Genomic DNA, 18,077 nt, shown 5'->3' with positions numbered 1-18,077 from the left:
TACAACCACCTTCCCCCCATCCCCCTACTTCCCCAGTTTGTGTATTGTGGATGGTTTTCCAAGTAACTGGACATCATTCCATCTCATTTTAAAAAGTTGCCTAGTATTTCAACTTATAAGTATAAAGTATGCTTTATTTAAACATTTTCTTTTTTCTATCAATTTGAATGATTTACAGTTATTTTTGCTAGTCCAAATAACACTTAAGCAAATATCTTTATATGACTTGTAGAGGTTTCTCTGCAAGAAGAATTCCTAGAAGTGAATTACTTGTTCAAGGATTTTATCCTGCTCCCTAGTGAAAGTGAAAGTGTTAGTCGTACAGTCCTGTCTGACTCTTTGAGACCCCTTGGACTGTAGCCCACCAGGCTCCTCTGTCCATGGAATTTTCCAGGTAAGAATACTGGAGTGGATTTCCATTCCCTTCTCCAGGGGATCTTCCCGACTCAGGAATTGAACCCAGGTCTCCTGCATTGTAGATGGATTCTTTACTGTCTGAGGCACCAGGGAAGCCCATCCTGCTCCCTAACCGTAAACCTAATCCATCTCCTCTTCTTTCCTTAACTTTTGGGGATGGTATTCACCTTTTGTCAATAGCTATTATAGAGAAGGGGCTTCCCTAGTGGCTCGATTGGTAAAGAATCCGTCTGCAATGTAGGAGTCTTCCTCCATACAAGAGACCTGGGTTAGATTCCTGGGTGGGGAGTATCCCTTGGAGTAAGAAATACTTGACTTTGCTTCCTCAAATATAGGCGTCCACATTATTTTCTGAATATCTTTCTCTTTTACTTAATTCAAGAAGAGGGAAGGAAGGTGGTGCAACCCGTGGGACAGTACTTTTGTCTACTAATACTTGAGAAACCATGTGTTCACTTGCAACAGGCTTTGGAGAGCCGATGAAGACGTGAGACATTGCGCAGTATTCTCCACGTATGTGATACACGTTAGCGTTTTCAGTTCTTAGCGTTTCTAGTAGGTACATTCTTTTAGCCTAAAAAGATTGCCTTCTCTTTGAATTTCGTCATTTCTTTTTTTCTTTTTCTTTTCAGATTCCTCAGAGCCAGTTTTTTATCGGATCTCCTCTGGCAACCTGGACGGCACGTTCTCCATTCACCCGAGGCTGGGTACCATTCGAACGCAGAAGCCTCTGGATCACGAGGCGCAGCCGGTGGCTGTGCTCACCGTCCAGGCACAGCTCGGCAGCTCCCCCGCCTGCGGCAGCACCGAGGTCAACATCACCGTCGTCGACGTCAATGACCACGCCCCGGTGTTTCCCAGAGCGTCTGATGAAGTCACAGTGTCTCGGAGCACGCTGCCCGGCACCGCCTTGTACCGCGCGCGCGCGGAAGACAGAGACAGCGGGCAGAACGGGCGCGTGCGCTACGCCATCGCGCGCCAGAGCCCGAGCGTCTTCTCGGTGGACGCGGGGCTCGGCGTGGTGTACCTCAGCCGCAGCCTGCCCGGCGCTCGGCCCCGGGAGTGCACGCTGACCCTGCTGGCCCAGGACCTCGGCGCTCCTCCCCGGGCGTCCCTGATGGCGCTGACAGTCATTATCGCGCCACAGGAGCGAAGCCCGTCTTTGACGTTTGAGCATTTGGTCTATCAAGTGGAAGTGAGTGAGGCGCTCTCGCCAATGACCGCAGTCCTGCACATCCGGGCCTGGCCACTGGGCCCGCAGAGGGCTCCCCCGCAGCTCGTGTACTGGTTGGAGCCCAATACTGATTCCGCTGCGTTTGGCGTCCATCCTTTCACAGGTTGGATTTATTTGCGGCGACAGCTTGACTATGAATCCACACAAATGTATAATTTTAGAGTGTTTGCCTGGATCCCAGAGGACAAATTGTCACAAAATGTGAGCACTTCAGTAACTGTTCATGTCCTGGATGAGAATGACAATTCCCCTACCTTCTCGCATGATGTATTGTTTTTAAAAGTCCAGGAGAGTCCTGTTCCCCAAGGGGTAATAGGCAAAATGACAGCAATTGACAGAGACTCCGGAAAGAATGGACAGCTGTCGTATTTCCTTTTGTCCGATGGAAAGTTCTTCAAGATAAATCCTAATACAGGTAGCATTTTGTAGCTTGCACTTATTCCTTTAAAATTGGAATTGACAAAACCCAAATCTAAGTTATAACACTAGCGCAAATATATAGTTAAAATTGCAGTTTTTAGTAAATACTTTACTTGATGACAGTATTGTGATTTTAAACTAAAGTCGAAATTGAATAGAATTTTTCCTAGAATGGTCCATACTTCCCTTGCCTCACACCTACATACTGGCTGTCCATACATGGTTCTTGTTTTGAATTAGAGCTACAATGAGAACTGGACTGGATAAACTCTTGTGTAAAGTCTAATCTCCCCCACCATATTTTTTCACTTGTAGATGTCTTTAAATTTTTCAAGTAATATGTTATAAAACATGAATGTCATCGATGAAGAACTAGAAAATAATCCATTAGTTAAGATTTCAAAATTACTCATTTGATGTATTTCCCCATTTTCATTTTTTTTCAAGTAACCATGGGGAATGGGTAAATATTTACACTAAGGTTTTTTTTTTTCAAGTCTTAAGTATACAAATTTTATTATATTTAAAAATTTATATAAATTTACAAGGACTTTAATTCTTGCAGCTACCTACAAATGAACTGTGTTTATACTGCAACCATATAGCTGCAGAAACTGAGACCCACATAGCTCAGATAACATGCCCAAGGTCATGGGGCTAAAAAGAAGTGAGAAGGTTACCACTTCGTACATTTCCAAGAGGCACCATTCATGCTGTGGTCCTTGTACATGTCGCCCTTTGCTCTATGTATGTGTGTGTGTGTGAGTTGCTCAGTCTGTGACCCATGGACTAGTGGGACCCAATTTGAATTCAATTCTAATTACCTTCTAAGTGCCCACTGTGTGAGTTAGGAAAAGGTGCCCCTTCCTCCAGCAGATGGCGCCTTACCCCAGGACACGAGGCCTGCTGCATGGCAAGCTGCATCTCAGATCCCGTTCCCTCCTGAGCGGGGGGCCCCCCAACAGGGCACAAGCGGCACTGCTGCTGAGGTGGTCCTGCTTCTCTTTACTTCCACGTGCTGAATAGTTTTCTTAGGTCTTCTGTTGCACTCAGCAATTTATTGTTTTGGAAATAAAATATACGTTTGGTCCCCCCATGATCTTCTCTCTCGCACAGTCAGCCCAGTGCCCAAATTCAGAAGACCAGGTGTCCACTCCTAAAATTGCTACATGGCTAGAAGCAAGAAGCTTCATTTCAGGGCTGTCCTTACCTTGACGAGAAGAGAGAATTCCTGCCATGCTCCATGTCCTGCTCTGGGGGGTGAAGAGTTAAAGTGTATGAAGGGGCTTGGAAGGCTCCGTAGTCATAAACTTCCTATTCACCAGGGCTGGGGACAGTGTGGCAATGTGGGGTTGAGGGCATCCTCCAGAGTGTGGCCTGCATGTGTGCTCTCCACATCCAGGACTCCAGGCAGCCTCGGTAGTGGCCCTCTGCCCTGGAGCCCTGCATGGCACCCTCATGCCCATCCTTGGCTGAGCCTCCCAGTCTTTTCCAGACAGCTGCCGCTTGTCAGTCAGAGTTGGTTCATCAAGTGAAAGTCTGCCATTCAGCATTTAGGGTGTTCTGAGAAGAATTATATTTTGCAACTTTAAAAATGCAGGTGTTGTCTTTGTCATTTTTGTTAGAATCAAACAGTAAATACTTTATAAATATAGTTGTCATAGTAAAGGGATATGTCAACACTGCATTTTAGCTTCACCAATTCAGCAACTTATCCATATGAATTTTTTAGTTCCTGATTTCACTTTTTGTTTTGTTTTTAACATTGTCATTTCATTTGGAGGATGAGGGCAAAAGTAAAATCTTAGAAATGGCAATGTTAGGTAATAGTTTCTTCATGATTATTTTCTCACAAATTGATATTTTCATAGATAGTGAGGAAATTAATTCCTGGTGGAACTCTGCAGTGGGAGATGGCCCTTGGTAGTATGTGGAAGCATTTACAATTTTATGCCTGAGTCTGTGGGATGAAACACTAGGGAGATAGCTTAGAAGACAGTTTTGAGCAAGAATATGCAAAGTATGGTTTATAAAGCATGAAGTTATTTGGGAAGTTATTATGCTCACTATACATATATTTTTTGAGATAGTAATAACTCTATACATTCTTTAGTTCAAATGGTCCATAGTAGATAATTTGAAATACAAAGAATGACAAATTGAAGATGACAGAAGAAACTTCAGAAAATTCTTTCAACAGTGGAACTAGATTACTAAAGAATGTGCTTTTGGAATTGTGCTCTGAGAGCTTTATATCTGATTTTCCTTTCTGGGCGTTGGTCTGGATGGGGTTCTTAATGCCGAAATTCTGGTGTCAGTGGCGTCTTCTCTCATGCTGCTCTGCATTCCTCAGGTGAACTTATCAGCTGGGTGGCCCTGGATCACGAGCAGCGGGCACACCATCAGGTGACCATCCTCGTGAGCGACCACGGTTCCCCTCCGCGCAATGCCACCACACTGGTGCATGTCTCAGTTACCGACATCAATGACAACAGGCCATATTTCCCACAGTGCCTGGATGGGAAGGAATTGTCCATCAAGGTATGTGGAAAGTAGCCCTGCAACATTTGTATTATTTTTGGTCACTGGTTTTGAGCACCATCTTGTGGTAAAAAGCATGAACTTACCCAGTCAGTCTTGGTGTGGAAATGCCTACATTTCTAGATTTAGAATTGTCCACATGTCATAGAAACCTACAATTATTTTTTTTAATTAATTAATTTATTTTAATTGGAGGCTAATTACTTTACAGTATTGTAGTGGGTTTTGCCATACATTGATATGAATCAGCCATGGGTGTACTTGTGTTCCCCATCCTGAACCCCCCTCCCACCTCCCTCCTCATCCCATCCCTCAGGGTCATCCCAGTGCACCAGCCCTGAGCACCCTGCCTCATGCATCAAACCTGGACTGGTGATCTGCGTCACACATGATCATACACAAAAACTCAATAAACTCAAAATGGATTAAAGATCTAAATGTGAAACCTACAATTATTAAAAAAAAAAAGAAAAGGTATACCTATAGCTGATTCATGGCAGAAACCAACACAGTACTGTAAAGCAATTGTCCCCCAATTAAAAAATTAATGCATTTAAAAAAGAAAATGCTTATATGTTCTACTTAGGATCACACATCCAGTTGTTTTATGATAATGTGGTTCTGTCTGTTGTACGCAAATATAACGGTACTTCATTATCAGTAGTGCTCAGATGTGGATTTTTTTTTTCAGTAATATTCATGCCTTTCTCTGTTTAGAGCTCAACTGAAAAACATCTTTGAGCCGGTTAGTTGAAGACAGAACAATCTGTACTTTAAAGTGAAGGGTGCACGTGGGCTCAGATGCTTGGTCGTGTCCAACTCTTTGCGATCAACATGCACTCAAAGATTGTAACATTTGATCTTTGCAGGCAAATGCAAAAACTTCTAGTTATATTTTTTTGGTCTTATGTTTTTCATTTCCATGTTTTTGTATGTTTTATAATGTACATAATAAATTAGCATGTTAGTTCATGTAGATAATTGATAAATGTATCTTGAAGGTACTCATACTTCTTTTAAAATGAATGGGTTATATAAATAAAAAGTTTGGAAGCTATTGCTCTAAAATAATTGAACATTCAAATTAAGCTCAGATATGCATGTTGAAAAACACAAAAAAGGTATTGAGGAAGTTAATAACTTTAAAGTCATCTTGCAAAATCACATTTAAAGAAAATTCTGCCAACATGGAGCATTATGATACCATCCTTATGCTTTTATATTATTTCATTTTATGCATGACATGGGTACAGTGTGCTCAGTTGCTTTAGTCATGTCTGACTCTTTACGATCCTGTGGATCGTAGCCTGCCAGTTCCTCTGTCCATGGGATTTTCCAGGCAAGAATACTGGAGTGGGTTGCCATGCCTTCTATCAAGGAGGTCTTCCTGACCCAGGGACTGAACCCGCATCTCCTGCATCTGTGTTGCAGGAGGATTCTTTACCTGCTGAGCCATCAGGGAAGCCCTGAGTATGACATTTCACGGCTTAATTAGGCAATAGAACATAAACTTGGAGTTCAGTTCCATGTGTGTATTTCAGTATTCCAGGAAAGTTTCTGTTAATGATTAAGACACCTTTCCTGAAATAATAGTCTATGTTTATCTTTAGCATGTTTTGAACCTTTAAAAATGCCTTAAGAAGGTGATGAATAAGAAGCTAGAATTCTTTTTGTTGTTGTTTAGTTGCTCAGTTGTGTCTGACTCTTAGCAACCCCATGGACTGCAGCGTGCCAGGCTTCTCTGTCCTTCACCATCTCCCGGAGCTTGCTCAAACACATGTCCACTGAGTCAGTGATGCCATCCTACCATCTTGTCCTCTATCGTCCCCTTCTCCTCCTGCCTTCAGTCTTTCCCAGCATCAGGGTCTTTTCTAATGAGTCAGCTCTTCATATCAGATGGCCAAAGTATTGGACTTCAGCTTCAGCATCAGTCCTTCCAATGAATATTCAGGCCTGATTTCCTTTAGGATGGACTGGTTGGATCTCCTTGCAGTCCAAGGGACTCTCAAGAGTCTTCTCCAACACCACAGTTCAAAAACATCAGTTCTTCAGCCCTCAGCCGTCTTTATGGTCCAATTTCCACATCCATACATGACTACTGAAAAAGCCATATCTTTGACTATATGGATCTTTGTTGGCAAAGCAGTGTCTCTGCTTTTTAATATGCTGTCTAGGTTGGTCATAGCTTTTCTTTCAAGGAGCAAGCATTTTTAATTTCATGGCTGCAGTTACCATCTGCAGTGACTTTGGAGCCCAAGAAAATAAAGTCTGTCCCTGTTTCCATTGTTTTCTCCTCTATTTGCCATGAAGTGTTGGGACCAGATGCCATGATCTTCATTTTTTGAATGCTGAGTTTTAAGCCAGCTTTTTCACTCTCCTATTTCACCTCCATCAAGAGCCTCTTTAGTTCCTCTTCGTTTTCTGCTATAAGGGTGATGTCATTTGCATATCTGAGGTTATTGATATTTCTCCCTGCAATCTTAATTCCAGCTTGTGCTTCATCCAGACCAGCATTTCGTATGATGTACTCTGCATAGAAGTTAAATAAGCAGGGTGACAGTATACAGCCTTGACGTACACCTTTACCAATTTTGAACCAGTCCATTGTTCCATGTTTGGTTCTAACTATTGCTTCTTGCATCAAAAATCTGAGATTTTTTAGTCAGTTGTATTTCCTTTTTTTCCTCTCAAAATTAGTTCAAATGCTGCAGATAATTTGTTCAAATTGAATGAAACATTTAAATGTATAATATGGATTCTTTTCATGGATTTACACTCATATAACCTTTATACGGTAGACATTTGAGTTACGTGTGGGTTTAAAAGTAGCTTAAAAAATAACAGTAGCATTGTGTTCTTTCGTTTCAAGTTTCATTAATATTTCTTGTTTAAATTTCACCTACTAATTTGTCATTCATTTGTCTTAATGACAGGTTCTGGAAGGTCAGCCAGTAAATATGTTGGTTACAACTGTATTTGCAAAGGATCTTGATGAAGGAAACAATGCAGAAGTTACATATTCAGTATCTTCAGGTAAAAGTTACTATTCATAAAGGATTAAGAGCTTTTAGCATTTCCTCTGTTGTCTACCAAACATCTTCCTCCTTCTGAGAAAATAGTTAATGCTGAAAATAACACCAAATTGCACGCAAAATGATTTTCTTGTTTTTTAGAATCACCTTTTTAAAAAAGAATTTAAAAGTTTAATGTAAAATCATGCATTTTTTTCATGTCCTAAAGAGAAATCAACCGATCATCCACTTTAAATGAATAATTTTCAATAATAGAAAAATGCAAATCAGCTTTCATTGAGGAAAGCACTATTAATAGCTAATGTATAAACAATGATATTGAGTATAAAGACATAAAGACAGGGCTTTCCTGGTGGCTCAGATGGTAAAGAATCTGCCTGTAATACAGGAGACCGAGGTTCAATCCCTGAGTTGGGAAGATCCCCTAGAGAAGGGAATGGCTGCCCTCTCTAGTATTCGTGCCTAGAGAATTACATGGACCAAGGAACCTGGTAGGTTGTATAGTCCATGGGGTTGCAAAGAGTCAGACATGATTGAGTGACTAACACTTCCCCATAAAGACATATATACCATGAAGACATAAATACCAAGCACCTGTAAATCTCTATGAAAATTAAGTATTCTTAAGATCAGAGTAAATCATACTCAAAATATCACATATGTACACTCATGTATGTGTATGTGGGAATTTTACTGAGACAGGCTTATGTTTGTGTGTTTCTTTGAGAATGCACAGGCATTGCATTCCTGCGATTGGGTCCAGTGATTACCTCTAGTTGACACTGTGTCTTTATACCATTTTAAAAGGCATTTTTTGCTTTGTCACATTTGATACAAACATAGGGAAGCAAAAGACAACATTGCTCTTACCTGCAGATAATTTAATTGTCTGCATGGAAAACCCCAAATATGCTACAGGCAAACCATTGGAATCAATAGCATAAAAAAATTTCTGGGAGCAATGTCAATATACAAAAATCACTAGCATTTTAAAAACTAGCATTTTAATAACAAAGGTTTGATTCACTGTAACAAAGAAAATCATAGAGTGTAGGGTCTGGCTTGCTTCGAAGATCATGATGTGTAGGCTTCACGGTTCTTCACTTGCTGGAGCTTCTCTGGGATGGGAATATTGTCCTATTCTCTTTAAAGGGGAGCCCACAAATTAAATGTTTTCCTTTCTTCCAAATCAAAATCATCTTGATGAAAAGCATATGGAGGAAAATTTCAGTGAAAGATATTCAAGACCTTTGTGTAGAAAATTACAAAATATTGGTGAAAGACCTGAAAGCAGAAAGAAATGAAAATGCAAATCATGTTCATGCTTCGTAAGGTGATAGAATGCATTGTTCAGGGACAATGAACCTGCTGCAGAGAGACAGACAGATACACACACACACACACACACACACACACACACACACACACACACACACACACAAGTTAAGCTATAATCCTTCCATGATGCCATTATTTGGAAAGAAATACAACGATGCTACAAACTGTCCATGAATATACGGACTAGAGAGATACATCTCCACTTTAAGACAGAGACTGTCTACAGGGAAGAAAAAGGGAAATGAAATTTGGAGGTATACACAGGTTTTCTGCTGTACATATAGTTTGTCATTTCTTTAAAAATTCTGAAGAAATATTGGGACTTTACCAACCTGGAAGTGTTTCCATGGATGGTCATCATATAGTTCTGAAAGTTTGAAATGTGGATCTTTTTTTTAAAAATTAGTCTTTACTCTGATACTTGGGACATAGCAATATAAAAATATGGTGTTATCTATTATTATATATTATATATATAATATATATAGATATATATATAATATAATAATATATATATTATATGTTATTCACACCCTTGCTTTAACTTCATCCAATTGCAAAATAGAGGCAACTACAAAATATAAAATAAAATAACAAGATAAAAATCAATATAGTGGAAAAAAAAATCAATATAGTGGGAACATATATATATTTGTTTACACATATATTTATATATACATATCTTTGTTTATATCCTATGAGGATGGAGTAAATGGATCAAAGCATAGATATCACAACCTGCAAATGTTACATAATTTCCTGCTCTGTACTCTGACTTTCTTAAGGGCAGGACTGCTTTTTTATTTGCCCTTATTTCCCCTATAACTGGTAAAGTGTCTGTTGTATCATAATGACTCGTTGACAGCTGAATAAAAGAATGAAAGAGAGCCATTACTGGCCCAAGACTGAGTTTTTTGGATTGTTTGAAGTATTAAGATTCTGTGAAAGAATACAAATCTATTATTTAACAAACTAGAAAAAAAACCTTACCATAATCAATATGAATTAGAAATATCAATATGAACTTGTGATATATTTTAGTGTGTTCATGTGTGTTCTCTGTCCACTGAAGATGGCCTAGAAAGAATGGGTGACCCAGAAGCAATGAGCAGAATACAGCCTCCCAATACTGTGTTCCATGGAAGAAACCAGGAGTCCTTGGAGAAATGACTGACTCTAGGTCTTGGACAGGAAATCTTCAAGATGAGTCTGTAGCATTTTGTTAAACCAGATACCAGGAGGCTGCTAAAGATGACTAGATCATATCAAAGACTTGGGAACCACCTTTGTGCATGCGTGCTCAGTTGCATCAGTCATGTCCGACTCTGTACAACCTCGTGGACTGTAGCCCATCAGGCTCCTCTGTCCATGGGATTCACCAGGCAACAATACTGGAGTGGGTTGCCATGCCCTTCTCCAGGGGATCTTCCCAACCCAGGTGTCAAACCCACGTCTCTTATGTCTCCTGCATTGGCAGGCAGATTCTTTACCACTAGCGCCACCTGGGAACCCTGGGAACCACCTTTAAGAAGATCCTAATGGTCAGAGATGAAGCAGTGTGAACATCAGTAGGGATAATAATGGCAACAGATTTACCCTTTCATGATATGTTTAAATTTATGTTTGCTGCGGCTGTTGCTAAGTCGCTTCAGTCGTGTCTGATTCTGTGTGACCCCATAGACGGCAGCCCACCAGGCTCCGCCGCCCCTGGGATTCTTCAGGCAAGAACACTGGAGTGGGTTGCCATTTCCTTCTCCAATGCATGAAAGTAAAAACTGAAAGTGAAGTTGCTCAGTCGTGTCTGACTCTTCGTGACCCCATGGACTGCAGCCTACCAGGCTCCTCCGTCCATGGGATTTTCCAGGCAAGAGAGAGTACTGGAGTGGGGTGCCATTGCCTTCTCTGAAATTTATGTTTAATGACTCCTAAAACAGAAACTAAACAAACCTTTAATGATCCTAGTTGGAGTACTGAAGGATGTTAGTAAACAAATCCATTATTTTGAAGACTGTTAAATAAAATTTTACTATCAAACATTTATCCTGACTCTTCCTATAATGAACTGCCCCAGTGGGTTACCAATAAACAGATAAGAAGACGATTCTCTTGAGTAATACATTCCAGTCAATAAATGAAGATGGGATCTTAGGCTTAGAATGTTATACTTTGCAACATTTAGTGAGTCATTAATGGATCTAGGCTGTGTGCCAACTGGTGCCCACATCACGAAAAGAGACAATCAAACGTGTGCCTCTGAAGGAGAACACAACACAGCGCTTAAGAAGCAGCCTTCCCCTTAAAATGAACCCGAATCTGATTAATTATCTACATCTGCCTCCTAAGTTAAGGAAAACATAGAGGACAGAAGAACATATTAAGCTACATGTTGGAGACAAGCAACAAGCAAATATAGACCATGGGAAGCTTCAGGATACATAGTCAATTCTTCAGCAGATGAGTTGCAAAATAAATAAATAGATAAATGGATGACAGGAATGCATAGACTGAAGAGATATGCATATATGGAGTTTATGTTACACCTAATTTGAATTGACTAAAAAATACTTGAGACAGTTGGAAATTTTAAAAATAACTAGAAATTTGATAATATGAAGGAATTATTACTAATTTTAAAAAATATAATACTATGATTATATGTTTCCTTATTTTTTAGAGATGTGTGTTGAAAAATATGCAGAAGAAATGATATGATTTCTGAGATTTGCTTCAAAAGAAGACAGGGAAGGGAAATATCTGAATGTCTAATAATATTAGCCATGAGTTAACAAATTTTATTATTTTTATCCTTTTCCATATGGTTTATTATAGGATATTGAATATAATTCCCTGTGCTATGCAATAGGTCCTTGTTATTCATCCACTGTTTATATGATAGTTTGCATCGGCTAATCCCAACCCATCGCGTCGCTGCCTTCCTGCCCCTTGGCAGCCAGTCTGTTCTCTGTGAGTCTGTTTCTGTCTCATAGCCCTGTTCATTTGTGTCGTGGTTTAGATTTGACATGTAAGTGATATCAAATGGTGTTTGTCTTTCTTGTCTGACTTACTTCGCTTTATGATGATCCCTGGGTCTATCCATGCTGTTGCAAATGGCATTATTTCAGTCTTTTTATGGCTGAGTCATATTCCATTGGGTTTATAATCTGCATCTTTTTTACCTATTCTCCTGTCGATGGACATTTAGGTTGTTTCTGTATCCCAGCTATTGTGAATAATGCTACTATGAATATAGAAACACGTGTATCTTTTTGAATTATAGTTTTGTCAGGATTTATGCCAAGGATTGGGATTGCTGAATGTTGTGGCACATGAGTTGATAAATACTGGAGCTAAGTGATAGGCACGTGAAAGTTCATTATATCATTGTCTAATTTTTAATATGTGAAAATTTCCATAATAAAGTTTTTGTAATCTGTTACATTTCTTGTCTATATTTTTAGTATTATCCTTATGTTCATATTCTCACAGAGCTTAAGGTAAATAAATCTCCCAAATGATCACAGATATATTTGTATTAATTAATTCTCTGTATTCTGCATTATTAACTAACATTCATTTCTTAATTTTGTGTGTGTGTGTGTATGTGTAGAAGACAGTTCTGATCACTTCAAGATTGATGCCAACAGTGGTGAAATAAGAACAACTAGAGTACTTTCACATGATTATGGACCTTCTTACAGGATGACTGTAATTGCCAGTGACCAGGGAGTGCCTCCTCTTCAAGGACAGGCAGTTATTAATATTCAGGTAATAGCTCACATCACACAAAGTGGTGGAAAATGCTCTGAAAGATTTTTTTTACTTTATATACAAATGTATACAGTGAAAATACTTCAAAAATATGAATACTCCCTTTAAAGAGCATTGCAGATGTATGTGTACATTATATTAAGTGACTTTACTACCATTTGAGAAATGATTATATTTAAATAAATTTTTATTTTAACTTTGTACAGTTACTGACAAGATACTTTCATCACTATGTGGGTATTTATACTACTTTTTTAATGAAGAACAAAAATCTTTTCTTTTTTCCTAATTGCAAGGACCTGGTAAATTTGCAGAAGAAATATTTATAAACAAATGACCAATAATAAATCACATAGTTTTTAACTATTTTAAAAGTTAGTCACTTGAGATCCATATTTAATGATTTGTGGGAAGTCTTGATAGTAGGAAAAAATTTACAGCAACCCATCAAAAACAAGATGACTATAGGAAGATTTTTTATTCAAGCACATGATAATCAGAAAAATTAACTTAGGTATGAATACTAAGCAAGAATATATATCCCCCAGTATTCTGTTTCCAAAGTATATTCTTTACTGACTAAGTATATGTGGTTTAGGAGAAAATTCTATCATAATATCTCAAGTCTCTAATTTCACATAAGCAGACACATGACACTTAAATGTATGCAGATACTGTCATTAAGGAGACAAGGGTTTCTAGGATTTAGAGTAGCTTGTGGAACTACCTACCTTGGTTCTCATTTGCAAACTATCATTGCATCCATTACAGCAAACGGGAAGTAGAAAATCCTGTACTTTCTTATCTCCTAGATATTATGCAATTTTTAATTTTCAGAGACATACTGGAATTAGGCAACAAAAGAAAAGACATTTTCTCATCAATTAACATATATATATATTTATTTGTAATATGCATATATACATATCATGAATAGAAGGAATTAGCTTCCAAAAGAATAGCAGCACCTGTGTTGATTAAATTATTAAAATGCTGCAAATTAACAGCTCCTTTTTATTCTTATTTCAGGTGATACCACTATCCAAAGGGAGAACTGTAATTTCTCAGAATATTAGACATTTAGTTATATCAGAAAACTTGAAGCCTTCAAAAGTAATGAGCTTGATAAAGTCACCTGATCACCTTCAACGACAGCATGGTGGAAAGTTGCATTTTAGTATCGCTGCAGATGACAAGGATGGTCACTTTGAAGTGGACAGCTCAACAGGAGACTTGTTCCTCTTTAAGGAACTGGATTATGAAATGATGTCTCATTATCTTTTCAGGGTGGTAACTAAAGACCATAGCAGAAGCCCTGCCGTGAATAGCACGGTCTTCCTGAGTGTTGCTGTGGAAGATCAGAATGACCACTCCCCATCTTTCCGGGAGGAGTTCATTGTGATAAGTGTAGCAGAGGACACCCCCGTTGGCACTCTGGTGCACATCTTCAATGCCAAAGATGGTGACGGCAGTTTTTTGAACAGTAGAATACAATACTTCATTGAAGCCAGCCACCCTGGAGTGAACCCCTTCCTCATCCACCCTTCCTCTGGCACTTTGGTCACCACGTCTCCCCTTGACAGGGAGAGAGTTGCCACTGTTGTCCTGACAGTGACCGCATCGGACCAGGCTGTGAATGTGACAGACCGGCGACTGAGATCACTGATGGCGAAGGTAGAGATTCTGGATGTGAATGACCACAGTCCCACTTTTACGTCTTTCCCCATCGCCCGTGTCAGAGAGGATGCTGCGGTGGGCTCCTTGGTGCATCACATAACTGCTCAAGATCCAGATGCAGGAAGGAATGGAAGAGTAACATTCAGCATCCTCTCAGGAAATGAAAACATGGCCTTTATGCTAGATGAGTCATCAGGTACTGTCCACGTCACTGTCGATTACAGCCTGTGATTGCGTGCTTGCATTTATCCTTTCCGTTGTCCTGTTACCAAATGATCTTCTCAAGACGCATACCCATTAAGGAAATCTGACTTGATCTACCATACAGGTGGTAGGCATAGAGGTTGTATTCAGAAAACCAACAGTAGTTGGCCTGTTTGTTAATATAGATCTGCTTTGTAGCTAGGTCCCATTTCCTGGGGTGAATATTTTACAGTCGCCAACTTCTTTGCCCTCATTGTATGTGTTCACAGGGTAGGAGGTATACCAAAATAAGGTAGAACGTGACTAGTCAACCACGTTAATCAAAGACTTTACTATCAAAGCATCTCTAAGATCATAGGAACATACCCTTGTACATAGTTGGAAATCATGTGTTTTTAAATAGTTGGATTGATTTGGACATCAAGACCCTCACTTTTCACAACTGAACCATTTTATTTTTGGCAGAAGCATTTATTCACTCTTCAGTACTCTGCAGAAATGATACTCGCTGTCACTGCTCTTGTCTTGCTGTCACCATATTGCCAGATACTGTCTTCTAAAAGTTTTGATGTAGCTTGATGGACAGTTACATATACAAAGTGTCAACCTTTTAATACTGACATTTTCTCACCAGTTTATATATATATATATATATATAAATATACATATGTACATATGTAGGAAAAAATGTACATATGTACATATGTAGGAAAAAATCTCAGATGTATACCATTTGGCCCAACTGTTAATAAGAACGTTATTTGGAAGTGAGATTGAATGTGTAGGATTTGGAAGTCATGATTATAGTCTGGCTATATACTGTTGGAAAATTTCATCAAAATATTTATTAAACCCTGTGCATATGGTTCCATTCTGAGACCTGCATGCACGCTACCTAAAAGCCCCGCTGACAGAGAGAGAGCCCAGACCCAGTTGCTGATTTTTGTTAGAGCTAGGGTCTCCAAGGATCTGTTTCAGCAATGCTTAAAATGCTTTCCCGAATGGCTAAGGAAGGTCTATTTCAGGTTGTTAAAGAGGGCGGATAAAAATAGAATTGTGTCTCAGTAATATAGGTATCATGAATCTTGAACAATTGCAGTGGCTGTTTCAGATCTTTTTAACATCATAAAATGCTAATTACTGAATATACTCGTATGAAATGGGCTTTTTTTTTTTCTCACAAGGTTCATTTTTTTTTTTTTTAAATCAAGACAAAGTAAGGTTGTCAATGGCTTTTTTCTATAAGGTATAAAATGATTAGCAATTATTGAGAAGCCATTTTATAAAATATGACTCAGTAAACCTCTTTAATTATTTGAAGAAATAGAGGGAGGTGGGAGGGGGGATCGGGATTGGGAATACATGTAAATCCATGGCTGATTCATATCAATGTATGACAAAACCCACTGGAAGAAAAAAAATAATAATAATAAAAAAAAAATTATTTGAAGAAATGTTCTTATAGGATAAACATGTGTTAGGAAGCAAACATCAATTCTAAAAGAAAAACTGTGACAGTTGGAATTATGTAACATATATATGCAAGTTTTTATAACACGTGACTTATATGAATTATGTACTTCAGTGGCAGTTGGATAGAGACATTTTATTTGTAATTATTGTCCTAGTTATAAAGTCTTTATTATTTTTATTAATATAAAAGATAGTTAACTGAGAATAGTATAAAGAAACTATAGCTTTATAACAGAAACTTAATCTCTTGAAGGATATAACCGTAACTCTCTGTAACTTGGTCACATTTACACATGAAGTGTCCTTGGACATACAGAGGGATACTGTTAGAACCTTGTTATTCAGTTGCTAACTCATGTCCCACTCTTTGTGACCCCGTGGACTGCAGCATGCTAGGCTGCTCTGTCCTTCATTGTCTTCTGGAGTTTGCTCAAACTCACGTTCATTGAGTCGGTGATGCCATCCAACCATCTGGTCCTCTGTCGCTCCCTTCTCCTCATGCCCTCAATCTTTCCCTGCATCAGGGTCTTTTCTGATGAGTTGGCTCTTTGCATCAGATGGCCAAAGTATTGGAGCGTCAGCTTCAGTATCAATCCTTCCAATGAATACTTAGGGTTGTTTTTCTTTAGGATTAACTGGTTTGATCTTGCAGTCCAAGAGACTCTGAAGAGTCTTCTCCAGCACCACAACTCGAAAACATCAATTCTTTGGCATTCAGACTTCTTTATGGTCCAGCTTTCACATCCATACATGACTACTAGAAAAACCATAGCTTTAACGATATGGACCTTTGTTGGCAAAGTGATGTCTCTGCTTTCTAATATGCTGTCTAGGTTTGTCAGAGTTTTTCTTCCAGGAAGCAAGCCTTTCTTTAATTTCATGGCTGCAGTCACTGTCTACAGTGATTTTGGAGCTCAAGAAAGTAAAATCCGTCACTGTTTCCTCTTCTACCTCTTCTATGTGCCATGAAGTTGAAAGGTTGTTGCTGAACCACGAAAGATGCCAGGATTCTTGGCCTCCAAAGGAGAAGACTTCAATCTGGGGCCAGAGACGAGGCTTGATCGCTCAGAGCTTTTGTATAATGAAGTTTTATTAAAGTAAGAAAAGGGATAGGGAGAGCTTCCAATATAGACATCAGAAGGGGATGGAGAGTGCCCCTTTTGCTAGTGTTAGCAAGGGAGTTATATACCTTTTAATTAGTTATTACAATGAATCAAAAGAATGTCTGGAGGTTGTAAAGATCTTACTAGATCCACTCCCATAATTTACATTTTAAGACAACAGGATTAGCCAGAAGGTTTTTTCCAGAAACTGTCCTGAAGCAGGATACATTATTGTTATATAATCCTTAGTATAGAGTTTAAACTGAGTTGTTTGTTGTGTAATCATCAGTTTGAGGCTTAAAGATAAAAATGTGACTTATGTGACTTTGTGACTAAGACTAAGTAATGTAGAGGAAAAAAAAAAAAAAAAACTTTTGTCCTTTCCTCCTCCTTGAGAATTCCAGACCCCTCTCTCCTTGGGGACCCCCAGACTTCTTATCAACCTGCCTAGGAATTGACTCTCTCAACGTGATGGGACCAGAAGCCATGATCTTAGTTTCTTGAATGAAGAGTTTTAAGCTAGCTTTTTAGCTCTCTTCTTTCACCCTCATCAATAGGATCTTTAGTTCCTCTTCACTTTCTGCCATTATAGTGGTATCTTTTTTTTAAATGAAGATAGATGTTGGGTAGATAAATATTCTTGATGTAATCATCTCAGTAGATAATGGTACATGATGGATTATTTATGAATTCTCATTCATTCTTATATTTAAATTAGGATGACTTTTCTGATTAAAAATATTCTCTTTTATTCTAGATAATATATAAATTTAAATTCTTTAACAGAGAAAGCTTCTGAATTTTTAGCAGGTTAGAGTAATTATGCAAAAGTAGAGTAAGTATGACTTCCCCAAAGAATATTATATATTA

The 18,077-nt window shown here is 38.7% G+C and overlaps 1 protein-coding gene across 1 annotated transcript in view; it reads left to right on the top strand.

Moving 5' to 3' along the window:
- The window catches only part of DCHS2 (dachsous cadherin-related 2), a 332,448-nt gene that overhangs the window by 184,853 nt on the left and 129,518 nt on the right, over positions 1-18,077 (top strand). The window contains exons 6-10 of the mRNA XM_061140717.1: positions 1,050-2,066; positions 4,425-4,612; positions 7,546-7,645; positions 12,590-12,747; positions 13,780-14,623. Of these exons, the coding sequence (XP_060996700.1) occupies positions 1,050-2,066; positions 4,425-4,612; positions 7,546-7,645; positions 12,590-12,747; positions 13,780-14,623 (2,307 nt within the window). The remainder of the gene's footprint in view (positions 1-1,049; positions 2,067-4,424; positions 4,613-7,545; positions 7,646-12,589; positions 12,748-13,779; positions 14,624-18,077) is intronic.

Source organism: Dama dama, chromosome 5 (genome assembly GCF_033118175.1).
Source record: "Dama dama isolate Ldn47 chromosome 5, ASM3311817v1, whole genome shotgun sequence".
In the NCBI taxonomy this organism is placed as follows: Eukaryota; Metazoa; Chordata; class Mammalia; order Artiodactyla; family Cervidae; genus Dama; species Dama dama.
Note: the sequence above shows the minus strand (reverse complement) of the source record. Positions and strands in the feature narration are given on the sequence as shown.